At 44.8% G+C, this 15,167-nt stretch overlaps 1 protein-coding gene across 3 annotated transcripts in view; it reads right to left on the reverse strand.

The window, feature by feature from the left end:
- gdpd2 (glycerophosphodiester phosphodiesterase domain containing 2) overlaps positions 1–15,167 on the reverse strand; it is a 118,467-nt gene that overhangs the window by 85,820 nt on the left and 17,480 nt on the right. For 2 of the 3 annotated variants that reach the window (XM_084332169.1, XM_084332167.1), the window contains exons 2-3: positions 5,139–5,392; positions 1,192–1,295 (exon numbers count right to left, since the gene is read on the reverse strand). In XM_084332169.1, the coding sequence (XP_084188295.1) occupies positions 1,192–1,295; positions 5,139–5,225 (191 nt within the window). In that variant the 5' untranslated portion in view covers positions 5,226–5,392. The remainder of the gene's footprint in view (positions 1–1,191; positions 1,296–5,138; positions 5,393–15,167) is intronic. The other variant, XM_084332168.1, reaches the window with a different exon arrangement.

Raw genomic sequence — 15,167 nt, forward strand, 5'->3', positions numbered from 1 at the left:
CATACAGGAGCAGGTAATTAGCTATAGATAATAATTCGATTTGGCTTTCCTCACTAATTTGTCGAAAATATGCCCAATGTGATGGGTCTCCAGAGTGTCTAGAAAGTGACCAGACTATTTTCCTTTCATTGAATAAAGCTGCTAGTGTGACCGATCGTATGTGACTCCTCTGAATTGTGTTAAATGTCGATGCCCCGAGGGGGTTTCGAACCCGGGTCGGCCGCACTGCGGGCGGGTGAATTCACTGCTTGGTAACGTGTCTATGTGTCTTTAAGGGGAAGTGAGTTTACTGCCACAGTCACTTCACAACACACGTCCATCGTGACTGTGGATATTACTCACGGACCTCCGTTACACAAGTTCAACATCTTGGATTTCAGATGTATTTAAGTTGCGATGGAAAACATCAGTTAAATGGCTTGTTCATTGACATGTCTTTGATTTCTCTTTGAAACCACATGAGCTTTTATCTTTATGTATTTCTGATACATGCAACAGGGTAATGATCACCAATTCCTAGCTCAAAGACACTACAGGCAGTAATTTAGCAAACCTATAGGAAAAGATAAGAGCAATTAGACCTAGAGCAACTCTCAGATTTGGCCTAGTAGGTTCTGTTACCAGTAATGAAAAACACAAAACTGTAATAACTTTGGTGTATGCCAAAGAGTTTTACTAACTTTACTAACTAACTGCCACTTTACTGCCATTATTTTATTTTACTGGCATTATTTATTTTACTATGTACCACTGCTGCTAGAAGATTTGCACTAAGTTCTCTTTTACCTCTATATTTAATTCACTCATTCATCTTTTTTTTAGCTACTGTTTGTATATAGTCCTGTATATTGTGTGTACATTGTGTCCTATATGTTACTTTATGTGTATAGTGTCCTATATGTTACTTTATGTTTATATTGTCGATCTTTTTATATACACCGTGGGAAGGGGGAACGTAATTAAATTTTTCTGTATGTCCTGCACATTAGGGAAAATAATGACAATAAAGTTGACTTTGACTTTGAAGAGATACTGTATGTATATATATATATATATATATATATATATATATATATATATATATATATATATATATATATATATATATATATATATATATATATATATATATATATATATATATATATATATATATATAATAAATATACATGTGTGTCTGTGATCACTCACCAGTTGACATCCTCTCTGTCATTGAAAGTGACCATGCAGATGTACATCCAGCAGACGGTGAACAGGGTTATCGCGGTGATTACTGACAGCCAGCAACATGCACACTACAACAAGGGAGAGGGCAGAAGAAAATGGTTGTGGTATTTGACACATTGTCTCCGTCAAAAGGCCAATCCATCATGTTGGTCATATAAATTAGGGTTCTATTCAAATAAGTTCTGAAAATATAATATTTGGAACTTGTAGAAAAATATAGATCTGTTTCACTCCAGTGTAAACAGACCTATTACAGTAAAAAAGAGCAAATTATGTTTAAACACCAACTTGTTTGACTTGTTTAACTTGTTAGCCCTTGTGTCAAGAGCTTAGTAATTCAACTATAGCATGGTGGTGGGAATACCCATTCATTCATGTTTGGATTGGGCCTTACCTGAGATATTTTAACATACACTGCACATTAAACATGTACCCATATGGAAATGTGGTTTTCACACCAATTACTGTAGAAGTACTACTACTATAGAAACCATATACATAGTATTTATATGGTAAAATCACAGGAACACTTTAAACTATACTATAAACTACTGCAGTGTTTCTGTAGTCAATCTCTATAGTGTGTACAAAAGGAGTACTGATATATTTTGTACGGGTGAAGACTGTCAGTTCTGGACAAAATATTGATGTTGCATTCTGTGTGTGAGGGTGTATGCGTGTGTGTGTGCGTGTGTCTGAGTAATATGCCTGTAAAGATTTGATCCCTATGGACTAATTCCAACCTCTTTTCATGTTTGCTTTTATCTGTTAATAAAATCATACTCAGCACCCTGTGTGAATGAATGTGCGCGCGCAAGCGAGGGAGAGAGAGAGAGAGAGAGAGAGAGAGAGTGTACGTGTGTCTGTAGAACCTGATCCCCTGAGAGTATTGAGTAATCCCACCGTTTCTTCACGTTTAGTTTAGCCCTCTACTCTTTACGGAGTACAGTAATTAGTCTTGGCACACATAGTCAGATCTGAAATCTACACTTGTAATGCTTTTGTTCACCCTGCAGTTCTAAATAATTTGCATCTCATGTGGGAAAATAATTCACATTACCACTAGGGGAGAACAGGGGACGTTGTCACACGGGTAGGTTGTCACATTCATTATATTTCACCACAAGAGGGTCCTGTCTCCCATATTTTGGTATTTAAATGTCCAGAATTGGGGTCAGAGTTCACCTACATTGTCATCTTTGGGGTGAAACAGCTGATTTTTTTTTCTTTTTTTATATATTTTTATTGTTTTGTTTCCCCTTTTTACACAAACCACAAAAAGACATTGAAATTGAAAGACCGACACCGAAACATGAATACAAAAAAACACACAAAAAAAACACAAAAAAACAACAACAACAACAACAACAACAACAACAAACATTAGGGCTTTCAAAGTTAATGCTTAACTTACTTTGGAGATTAATTTCAATTATCCAAAGCATCAAAATAAATTAATCTAGATTCATCTATGGAGTGAAAAATCTTCAACGCTCTGAACCTTCAGCAGTATATTTGCTTGTTCCTTTTTTGCATCGACTCATGCACCCCTTTGAAAGTCATCTGACATGAAGATGGAACACATCCTTGTTGCCAATATGATCTACATTACTGGTAGTTCATACAAGACACCATCGTCCCCTAAGCCAATGTGCACTCCAACACAGGCCCGGGCCGTCTTTTATTTCTGTTAGCGCCACAGATACAAGAAAGAGGTCTAGCTGAGTCAATGTCCATGGTTTTGTTGAACATCTGTACTCCAGGAGAGAAACTGCATCCAAAGAAAGCTACCAAAACAGTCCTTGAATCCAAATATACTTTCCTTGTGTTGATTCTACATCAATTCCACGATTCCACTCAAGCAAACATCCGTTACAAGCCTTGGTTCCAAGTAGAAACATGCTATTTCCCATCCAGATCAATCTAGATCAACTACAGAAAATTGTGGCATCAACCAGCCAATTTTTTTCAATCTATTGACAGCATTAACAAAAAAAATTAAATAAAAAAAATTATAATAAAAAAATAAACTGAGCCCTCCCAGTAACCCACCCCCCTAAGTCCCCCCCAGCACCCCCCCCCCCCTCCTGCACACACATTCACACACATAAACTTAATCTAGATCCTTAACTAGTGGGAGTGGCTGGGGTGGGATCTAGCATCTAATTAGTGTCCGCTCGACAGGTACAGGAGAGCTCCGATAGATCCAGCAGGTCAGTTCACAGGAAGGAGAGACCCCTTGGACACCAAGTCCAAAAAGGAGAGGCCTGACAGAAATAGCAGTGTAGTGAAACAGCTGAACTTGAGGTGAGAGGACTTTTTGTGTTTTTCATGTCCATTTGTAAATATTCCACTCCTCAGTATTTTTCTTCTAGGCTTTTACACAATTGGTTTATAATGAAACAATTATTACCCTTAAAAAGTGTGAAGGGATAGCTATTGTTTAGATTGTTGTTAGCTAGCTAACTAGTTGTTAGATGGCTGTTAGCCTTGATGCTATCAAGACATTCCAGTTGGGGTTGGTCGTCACATTTTCTTTGGGGTTGGTTGTCACATGTTGTGTAGGCTATTATTGTTTATTTATTGTGTTCTTATTTTGTTATATAGGATGGCCTAAAGATGTGTTTCCTGTTTATGTTCATGTTAAGATGCATTAAGTTATGTATCAACTTGTCAATGCAATTCAACTTTCAAATTTTGTTCTGCCTTCTTGTCTTCTTTTTAAGATTTTTCCCATTAAAACACATGGTGACAACCATCCCCATGATGGGGTTGGTTGTCACAATGTGTCAGAGTGTCTTTGATAGGTGATTAACTCTTTGTTACAATACGTTGGAAAATGAGAGGGATACACATTTCAAGCCAACATCTTAAGCTTCAATTTAATATACGAATGACTATTGAAAGATGTTTTGATGATGAGCAATTCAGACTAGAGTAAAAAGTGTGACAACTATCCCTGTTCTCCCCTACCACTTTAGTCCAGTGGAATGTTAATCCCCAATTACAGGGATTTTGTAATGGTTCTACTGCAGCACAGATACTAAGAAACTGAAAGGAAATGCTAAAATCAAACAGTAATACTGTCAGTATGAATAATAATAGGAATCATCTGGGATGGGTTACTGTACAAAATGAATTATAAAGTACAGTATGAAGCAGAATTAAAATAGGCTAAATGAGTAGTCTGTAATCTGTGAGCATAATCAGGGTTTATCAAGTAGATTTGGCAAGTAGATTATTATTATTAGTTAACCTTTACTTGTCAGTTGCTTTTTTTCCAGCAACACCCTGCTTCACACACAGAAACAGTTTCCCTCCCTCACAGCTGGGAGCTGCCCAGTACAACCAGAGTCTTCTACTCAGCTGGGAGCTGCCCAGTACAACCAGAGTCTTCTACGCAGCTGGGAGCTGCCCAGTACAACCAGAGTCTTCTACGCAGCTGGGAGCTGCCCAGGACAACCAGAGTCTTCTACGCAGCTGGGAGCTGCCCAGGACAACCAGAGTCCTCTACTGTTGACTATTGTGCAGCTCCACTGGAGCAGTTGGGGGTTAGATGCCTTGCTCAAGGGCACCTCAGTGGTTTTTGTTGAGGGAGGAGAGATTAACCCAGATTAACTAATGACGTTCCAGCCACAAACCCACTTCTCTAATTATTTAATCATTTGGATACGGTCGCCCTCGTTATTATATTATAATAACTAATAATTTATCCCTTTCGGGGTGCACCATTGCATATATGAGATATCATTTTTAGAACTGAAAAATCTATTGATAATGTAACAATAACTACTGGCCATTGAACCCAAATTAAGTTCTAGTATTCAAAATTCCAAAAATATGCACCTGAAGGGGTTAACATACCATAGTTCAATAACGTAATACGGCTAAAAGTTTTATTAAATACTCACTTTTCTCTTCCTTTCACTTGGGTACTTCCAGTAGCAGCTATAAAATCCCCTGCAGCAAACTCTGCAACAGCCGTGGCCTGGAACCATCTCCGCCCCTCTCGTTCACAGTGTACAGTTGGAAGTGCAGATCCAGTGTGGTCCAGACACCTGACACCCAGCCTGGAGGGGATGGAGGAGTCCGCACAAGTCTTTCTCTACACTTATTATGTGCGGAAGAAGGGCACCCACTTTGCAGTGGGCTGACTGCACTAAACCTACACAGGGTGAAAAGGAGGTATGTGAGAGAGAGAGAGAGAGAGAGAGAGAGAGAGAGAGAGAGAGAGAGAGAGAGAGAGAGAGAGAGAGAGAGAGAGAGAGAGAGAGAGAGAGAGAGAGAGAGAGAGAGAGAGAGAGAGAGAGAGAGAGAGAGAGAGAGAGAGGGGGGGGGGAGAGAGAGAGAGAGAGAAAGAATATCTATCAGGGTATCAGGACAATCCCTGTTCAATGACCCCCTCAATAGAGCCTCTATGTATGGGGGAGGGGGTAGCCACTGGCTGGGCTCACAATAGCAGACGCCATGGGGCATTCAGAGCAGCCAGAGAGTGAAGTCACACCATTAGAGCCTTTTGCAATGCAATGGAGAGACCCTGACGGTGACAGGCACGTCCAGCAGGGAGGGGGCCACCACAAGAAGGCTGTAAGAAAGAGACAACAGGGTGCTTGCTCTTTCCACTGCAGTAGGAGGACAACCAACACACATTACATTTTCGTAGCGAAAATGCCACATTTAAAACTTAAGAGCAACCAAAGGCACAATTAAGACTGGAACAACTACAGTTCTTTGTTGACCTGGTTTACACTTTATTGCTTGAAGAAACCAAGGAATGGGATCTAATGAGTCTGATGAACAGGCTGAGACATATCAGTACATACAGTATCAGGCAACTCCTTGCTCTTTTGACAGGAATAAAGAAGGGGGGGGTTATCCTAGAGAAACTCTTCAAAACAACAGAAGCATAAAGTGATTTGAATTTACAGATTCAAATTTGCATTAAAAAACAGCCACGGGTCAATTCAACGTTTAAAGTATCAAAATGCAATAATAAAAATTTAATAAAGCTGCTAGTTCATTTTATTTTATATCCACTGTTTCTCCTTATTTTTCAATTTTTCTCCCATCCCAATTTCGTGTCACCAATTCTCCCCTTCAATTCTCCCCTCCCCTGTCTTGAACGGTGCTAGACTATGCCTCCCACTGGTCGGCTGTACGAGGATAGAAGCCTTGCATCACGTGTCCCCTCCGGTACACGAGGAGGCAGCCTGTCGCATCTTTTCACCAGACAGCGCGGTCTCTCACTGGCGAAGAGTAACACGTGGGAGGCTCACGCTGCCCCCGATACTTCCTGACTCTGCTGTACAGGTGTCACCAAAACCGACCTGTAGGAGTCGCTGTCCACAACATCCAATCCCCACCCATCGACTTTCCACCCGCTACCTCTGCCAATTGAGATAGTATGACGACTGGCCCAAGCCGCAGGCAATGCTGACTCCGGGAGTCGAGACCGCAGCCTCTTGCATTGGTGACGAGCGCAATCTCCGCTACGCCACCCAGTCGCCTCTGCTAGTTCATGTTTGAACAAGTGCAACTTTTTGGTTTGAGTTGGCTAATTGGATTATTCACGAAGAACCATACAGTATAAACTTTATTTGTAAAGTGCTTTTCAAAAACTATGTTAGAAAGTGTAGAATACATGGCGGCTGGGTGGCGCAGCGGACTAAGCGCTCATCACCAACGCATGAGACACTGGTATCGAATCCGGCTGTCAGCGTTGCCTCCGGCTTGGCCGGCCGTCATACTGGCTCCAAGGGAAGCCGGTGGGGTGGTATTCTGGTTGTTGTAAAACAGCGACTCCTACAGGTCGGTCAGGGCGCCTGCACAGCGAGGGAGGGAGATGGTGAGGGTAGTGTGACCTCCCACACATTACACCTCACCAATGAGAGTCCGTGCTGGCAGGTGAAAAGATGCTGCTGGCTGTCTCCTATGTCTCGGAGGAAGCATGTGATAGACTTCAGGGCTCCCTAGACCGACCAGTGGGGGGCACATGCGAGCAACGAAGGGGAGGGGGGGAATTGGCATAAAAAACTACTAAAATTGGGATGGGAGAAAAACACAGAAAAACAGGAGGAGAAAAAGTGGATACATTTTTTTTGTAGAATACCAAGTACAAAAGAATACCAAGCAAAACGTAAGGTTATGTATATAACCAAGTTCTATGAATACTGGTGACGCTCAGCGTCATCTGCACACATCTCACTCCAGTGACGTGCACTGAATAAAACTTCACAATGTACCTTTACATACCAACATCCGTCTGACCACACCCCTATCTGCTTCCTATATAAGCAGGGGTGGGGCCACACACTCATCTCCTTCCCAAAAAATGTCACCACAATGAAAAATCAAGGGCCGCAGTGGCGTCCCGACGCTGAGCGTCACCAGTATTCATAGAACTTGGTTATATACATAACCTTACGTTCTATATCATACAGGCTCCGCTCAGCGTCATCTGCACTACAGGAGCTGAGCGGGAGCCAGAAGCTCGACAAATGTACCCCGCTGAGGCCCCCCACAACCATCAGACCGGAGAGGACCGAGCCCCCCGACCCTCCCTAATGGAGGATACCCTCCCTATTGGAGGACGGGAGGGAGACGGATCCGACCGTGCAAAGAGAAACTCGAGCAACACACAGGGTGAGCAAACCGTGGCTTGACCCCACGACTACGCACACGCACAACCCGCATGCCACCAGGGAACGAACGGAAGGAACAACCCTCGTTACTGCCCCCAAAATCACAGGGTCAAGAGCAAACTCAACACCGTGGCAAGGCCATAGCAGCGGAGCGCGAAGGAAGACCCAGACCCACTGAAGGGACCTCACCAGGCGGTCACTTAGTGACACCGCCCCCCACATCGCCAGCGTATTCGGACAGGGCCCCTCCAAGACCGGGCCCTTCCCCCCACTAGTATGCCGCCTGGCACACTGACCCTGCAACACAGGCAGTCAGCATGGCCGTAACTTGAAGCACTCAAAAGGCTAAACTATAGCGGTAGCAGGCAGCGCACCAGGGAGATGATCCCAGAGGGGTCGATCCCTTAAACCAGGCAGCAGGCTTTAGACCCGAGCCTGGAGCACTGCGGACGAGACAGGCGCCAAAGGGGTCAACTGAAAACAGCACCCCGGCGGAAGGGGCGTATGCGGGCATTGTTGCGCACCATGACAAAGCCTCCACCAAAAAAAAACCACCCAGAGGGGTCGAGGCAGAGAAGGCTGACACGATTGGCAGACGTCATGAACGTGCAGGGGCACACTCAACCGGGTAACCCGGGAGTTGACTCTGCTCCAACACACCAGGGAATCAACCACCCTCTTGGTACCACATGCGGTGGTTGTTCCTATAACCCCTCAAGAAAAAACTCCAAAACACACCTGCGGGTATACACCGGCTACACCGCAGTACAAGTGTTTCAATTTTCAAAAAAGGGTTATTCCAGGCCTACGGGTCGACGAAACACAACTTCGGACCGGGCCCGGCGGCTCGGGAAGCACACAGAACAGCCCCCTCTTCGCCATGCGTGAGAGAGGAGCGAAAAGGAAAGGAGAACCAGCCCCTTCATGATAGTGGCAGGTACAACGTGTACCCAACAAAGGGTCTCCATAACGCCCAACCCTGTGACACCCGGGCCGACCCGGAATTTTTTCCCCCGAAAAAAGCACAAGTCCCTCAGGGTACCAGAACAGCAGATCTGCGTCCCCGGCGGACAACAGGTTAACTGACCTGGACCAGCGTGACCAGAACCAGTCCCGTGCCCTAACCACGCCGACATCCCCACTCCAGGAGAGGGGGTAGGTATGCGTGTCGATCTAAAACATGAAAAGAGGGCACCACCCAGACGGTCCCATTCGTACCGCGCTCAGTGGCCCACCCCAAGGGCGTGAGACCCCTCTACCTATGTTCTGATCTATTCTGTTAACATCCCCCAGATATGAACGAGAATTCGTAGAGACAAACCTAGTAAACTGGCGCTCGGAAGAGACAAACTCCATCCCAGTTGCCCTATAAAAACGCTGTTTTAATAACGAGCAACCAAGGCGCACCAGCCTCATGCGTGATTCCTATCAGAAACACCCAGAGCCAGCACTATGTACGCGTCGAGACCCAAAACACATCAATGGATAGTCTAACAAGACACCAGATACCGTTCCTCCAAGCCGCCTGGGGAACGACAAGAAGCCGCTTTTTTAATTTTACATTTTCCATAAAAAGAAAAAATAATACGGACATGGCTGCGACGCGGCTGAGGGAAACACCACCCCGTCAACCACACTTCATAAGAGGGGACGGTGAGCGACGTACCCCTATGACGGGGGGAAACCCATGACTCAACAGACCTATAAGGCGAGGAGTCAGGGAAACCCTAAACAATACCCCGTCCACCTACTCCAAAAAGGAGAGGACGGGGAACCCCCAGAGAGACTTCCCACGCGAGCTGTATAGATTGAAAAGAAATATTGCAACATTGAGCTATGTAACACTTGGGTTAGGGCTCTCCGAGGAGGAGGCACTGAACCAATACACACTCAATAATCGAATTGAATCGAATACACACACAATAGAGCAGAACTCCTTTTTGAAGTTCTACTCACCTTGACAATCTGAGGAGGAGGCTCTGAAACTCTGAGGAGGCTCCCTCACTGGGAAGGAGAGTCCGAACTCACAGAAGGCACTTCTCCCTGAGGAGGAGCTTCATGAGGAGGAGCTCTGACAACTCCCTGAAACAGATCCATAACATGGACCTGAACAACTCACGGAAGTCTTACCAATAGAGACGCGCTCAGTGACGTACTCTATGGCGGGGAAATTTCCACGGTGCACACGCCCAATTTTTCAGGGCGTGGGACCAGGAAACTCCCTCCCCCCCCACCCTGTAACGTGCCGAACAGCAACGTGACAGGAACCTTGAAGGACAGGGGGTTTTAACCCCTGACCAATCAGAAAAGGGGAGGAAAGGATTAGCAGTTCACCCCTTTACGACCCCTCACCCCTGATACGATGTAATGACAAAGTAGAGCATGACACAGTCATAGCATGCTACATGAAGCATCTAACAGCTTCACATAGCTCATGTGCTAACCTGCTATCTGAGTTTTACTAAGGAAAAAACACAGAACAGAGAGGGCCCCTTTAAGAGCCCCGGTCCAGACTTACACATGTGCTTCTGTGGGCCAAACCTAACCCAGTTGTAGATCACAACGACACACACAACCCTTCATCACAACAAAAAATGGCAAAAGTACACTCTTACTACAGAGGAATGCCGTTTTTCATAACGAGAGAAGACACAAGTCCTCGATTATGTAATGGCCACAGACCTTGCTAAGCACACATGATAAGTGACCAAACAACCTTTTCTTTAGGAAAGAATTGTTTCTCAAGCGGAAGCACAACCCCAGCAACTTAAGCTGAGGGTTACATCGTATCCCCACAAACAGTGACAATATATTGTAACCAAACATGTCTGAGAGGAGGGGGGGGAAGCCCCGGGGAAACCTCCTATCTTACCCTTGATACGACCAAGTTGAACAGGTACCCCTGTTAATATGTGAACATGCTGTTCATTGTCATCACAGGCTGAGAAAAAGATTCATTCCTCAATCACATGTCACTAAGCATAGCTTCACAGGTTAACTAACCCTCTTAGTTGTGAGTTCACCCACGCTACAACGTTACATGAACACACATGTTCTCATCACAACTAACCAGTTCATTTTCACACATGTAAAAAACAACGCCGATTTACTATGGAGAGAGAAGCTATACGCAGTGACAAGACAATTCACACACAACACGCGTTGTATCCTCAATGTATTGCAGCAACACATGTTTTGGAAACATCGTTATTACAAAACATTTAGAAGGGAAGAAAAGAAGAAGTGTTTAAAGTCCGGTCAGGACTCCTACCTTCACCCTGAGCGCAGGCCGAGAGGACTGCAACACTGGTTAACAGGACACAGAGTCGAACCCAGCATCTCCTGCGTTGGTGACGAGGGTATGTCCGCTACGCCACCCAGCCGCCGTTCTCCATGTTGACGAAGTCCTCGCTGGCACTGGCACCCGGGTGTAGGGTCGACTAACATCCTCTGTCAAAGATGACGTCGTAGTCAGAGTGTTTCAGGTATATTATAGTCACAGTAACGTTCCACAGTGTAGCATTAAGCTAACAGCCGTCCGACTGATAGCAACAAGCTAATGTTTACTAGCCTAGTGAACACAACGAGCTAGCGCCGCAGCTAACAGCTGACTGGCTAACACAGTAGGCCACAAACTAGCACGCCAGCTAAGCAGCTATCACCTGAACTGTACACAACGACATAATAAGCCACACTTCAGACAGGCCGCCGCCTGAGTCCCTCCCCATCCTAAGAGGGAAGAGAAAAAGAAATGTCAAACACAGTTTTCAACTGTGATTTACCAGACATACAGCGGAGCCGGCACAATTCCCATCCGGGCTGCAGCCGACTTGAGCATGGATCTTCCGATAACGAAGATCCATGCCCACATTTCCTCGTTAGGGTGTACTTCCACATTCATGTGAAAGATGGGGCCTGCACGGGACAGAGAAGCATCCGCTCGTCCAGAGAATCCCGGGTTCAAACCAGGTCTCGGTCGCGGCCCACTAGGTTGACCATCATGGGCGTCAGACCAAGATCCTCCGTCCGCTGCTTAAGAAGCCGAGCAGAGGACCCCAGTCCGGGGTCGGCTTTCGTAAAATTGTCAGCTAACCCCCATAGCGTTAACAGACAACTAGCGCTCGCAAGCAAAACAGTACTCACCCAACACGGAAGCAACCCAGTTTCTCACAACAGCCGGTGCCTCCCACAGTCCAGCTGTATGACCGGAGGGTCAATACCCATCCAGCCGCAGCAAGGAGGACTGCAGTTGGGGAGTATATCAGCGGCGCGAGCCCCTAATACGAAAAAGCCGGTGGAGGTCAGAATGATCATCATCTTCCAGACACTCCAGTGACGAAGACAATATCGCCGTATTTTCTCGAAACTAGTGAGAGAGAAAATAAAGATATAATGTCAACGTATCTCCTTGTCTTCTGTTTTCCTCTCTTCAGCTAAATACTTTCTTTCCTCATTTCAAGTGATTGGTATACAGGTCACTTCTTATTGGGGTGAAATTTAAGAAGGAGATGAGTGTGTGGCCCCACCCCTGCTTATATAGGAAGCAGATGGGGGTGTGGTCAGACGGATGTTGGTATGTAAAGGTACATTGTGAAGTTTTATTCAGTGCACGTCACTGGAGTGAGATGTGTGCAGATGACGCTGAGCGGAGCCAGTATGATATAGAACCCAGAGAGAGAAAACATTTTGATTTGAAAGAGGAAACTGACTTGGCTGTTTTGTTCTTTTCCGTCCTAATTATCTAGGAGTTGCGCATATTTATAGTTAAAGAGAAGAGATTCAGAACTTGTGGCTGTTGTATTTGTGGTTCTGAGGTGTGGTTTGGGCTCTGCTGCAGGGGAGAGATGGGTGGTGGGAGCGGCTCACGGGAGCAGTGCCAGGGGTTAGTTAATTGGCACAGCTATTACTTTTTGACACATGCATGCTGACAAGCTGAGTCAGGAAAGATGGCTTGAACTGTGTATATGTGGACCGGCCAGAAGTTTATTATGAGTGTCAAAGCAGTGCATCGTTATATTGTGTGTGTGGGTGTAAAAAATAAATCGTGGTTCATTGGAAAAGCAAAACTGTCTCCACCGTCCTGTGTTGGGTAGAGAAACCAGGAGTAACAGCCTCATCTAGTACATTGGTGGTCTATACGCAGACTCAACACAGCAAGGATGACAGCAATGTGCAGATGCTAGTGGAGATGGCGGTGATACAAAGGGAGCAGTCTGTGGTGCATCATCAGCACTTGGAGGCGCTCCATGCCCAGAGGCATCAGCAGACCCAGGTTCTGGAGGGATGCCAGAGACCTTTTATCATTTTCATACCTACTTCATACTTCACATACCTTGATTGTATAACTACTATGTATGCATATAATATATGTATTTATTGCTCCTATATCTGCCCATTGCGAACACGGGAGCTCTCTCACCCCTGTCCCTGTCTCCCTGTCTCTCTGGTCCCTGGTTGTAGGTATAGACTACCCATGTGCAGAAAGGCCTTCCCTCTGGCCATAGGTATATAGATTACCCATGTGCAGAAAGACCTTCCTTCTGGCCGTAGGTATAGACTATACCCATGTGCAGAAAGGCCTTCCCTCTGGCCATAGGTATAGATAGACTACCCATGTGCAGAAAGGTAACAACAAAGTAACATTTGAAGTTACGTGAAATCCAGTCTGTGGTATATATGTCCTCATCTCTGCTGTGTGACACAACACGCCCTACTGTGTAAAATAATTTCCTCCTGAGGACAAATATAACTATCTTTTGATGGATGACGCAACACGATATCCCTAGGCATTGTCGCCGCACAGCATATCCGCAAAGTAAGTAAGTAAAACAATTTTTATAGCGCCCTTCTCAGCACAAGTGCACAGAGTGCTTCACAGCATTTTAAAACATCAGTAAAAATACAAGAAATAAAACATGTGAAGAGAAGAAAAAACATTAAAATTAGCTAAAACAACAGAACAGACAACAACAAAATAAAAACAACAAGACATAAACCAAAAGAAACGGCTATGGGTGTTTAAAAAGCCTGCCTGTAGAAGTACGTTTTTAGCTGCCTTTTAAAAATGGGCTCTGAGGGAGTGGTTTTCAGGTTTAAGGGGAGGGCGTCCCAGAGCCTTGGGGCAGTCACTGCAAAAGCTCGGTCCCCTTTGGTTTTGAGCCTGGTCCTGGGCACCACCAGGAGCTCCTGATGGGATGACCGCAGTGACCGGCTGGAGGAAAGTGGATGAATGAGCTTGTTAATGTAGGGGGGGGGGCTTGCCCATGGAGGGCTCTTTAGGCGAACACCAGGACCTTGAAATTGATCCTGGAGTTTACCGGGAGCCAGTGCAGGGAAGCAAGAGTGTTGCACAACCACTGTTTCATGCCATCTCCCGAAGAAATTCTGACTGACCAGGGCACTGCTTCTATGTCGTGGACACTACTGGACACTGCATGGGTTGTTGGGCATTCAGTCAATAAGAACCAGTGTGTATCATCCTCAGACCGACAGGGACTATGGAGCGGTTCAATAAAAACCTGGAGTCTATGATCCATAAGTTAATTCACGAGAATGCACACAATTGGGATACTAGACCCTCTGTTGTTTGCAGTGACAGAGGTACCCCAGTCCTCTACGGGATCTTCTCCCTTTGAGCTGCTGTTTGGCAGGAAACTGTATGGAGGAAGGTCCAAGAAAAAAAATGAAATTCAGCAAAACTACACATGCTCAGTAAGTCCTGAATATAAGAGCAAAACTCCACACACTCAGTACATCCTGAACCTAAGAGCACAACTAGTTTCAAGTTCAAGTTTGTTTATTATTTGTCACAACAAAATACAGAATACTTTATGATGAAATGCTTGTTTCTGTATGAGCCCCTGAGAGTGTGCTACATACAGTAAAAAGAAAGTAAGTAAAAAAGGTTATTAAGAAGTAAGTAAAGTCAATATAAATATATACAATATACAATACAGAGTAAAATGAGTAACAGTGAGGTACAATGCAGAGGTACAAAACGTAGGGTAGGGTGCAAATGAGGTATGAATGTAGTGCAAATCTCTTTAATAATAGATAAATATAAAGTGTGTTAAAGTGTCTAAAGTGAATACAGTGAGTGGTAAGGTGAGTGTTTGTTTAAAGTGAGTGTGTGGATCTGTGTGCAGTGTGTGTAGATGATGGGTTGTTACATAGGGTCATTGTCATTGAGCATCCTGATCGCCTGGGCCCAGAGTTCAAAACTTTTAATCCCTATCTGATCGGATCAGATTTGGATTTTGGGTAGTTGAAAACCAAAAAACAGGATTAGGATCACTTTTT

Source organism: Notolepis coatsorum (assembly GCF_963971535.1).
Source record: "Notolepis coatsorum genome assembly, chromosome: 16".
In the NCBI taxonomy this organism is placed as follows: Eukaryota; Metazoa; Chordata; class Actinopteri; order Aulopiformes; family Paralepididae; genus Notolepis; species Notolepis coatsorum.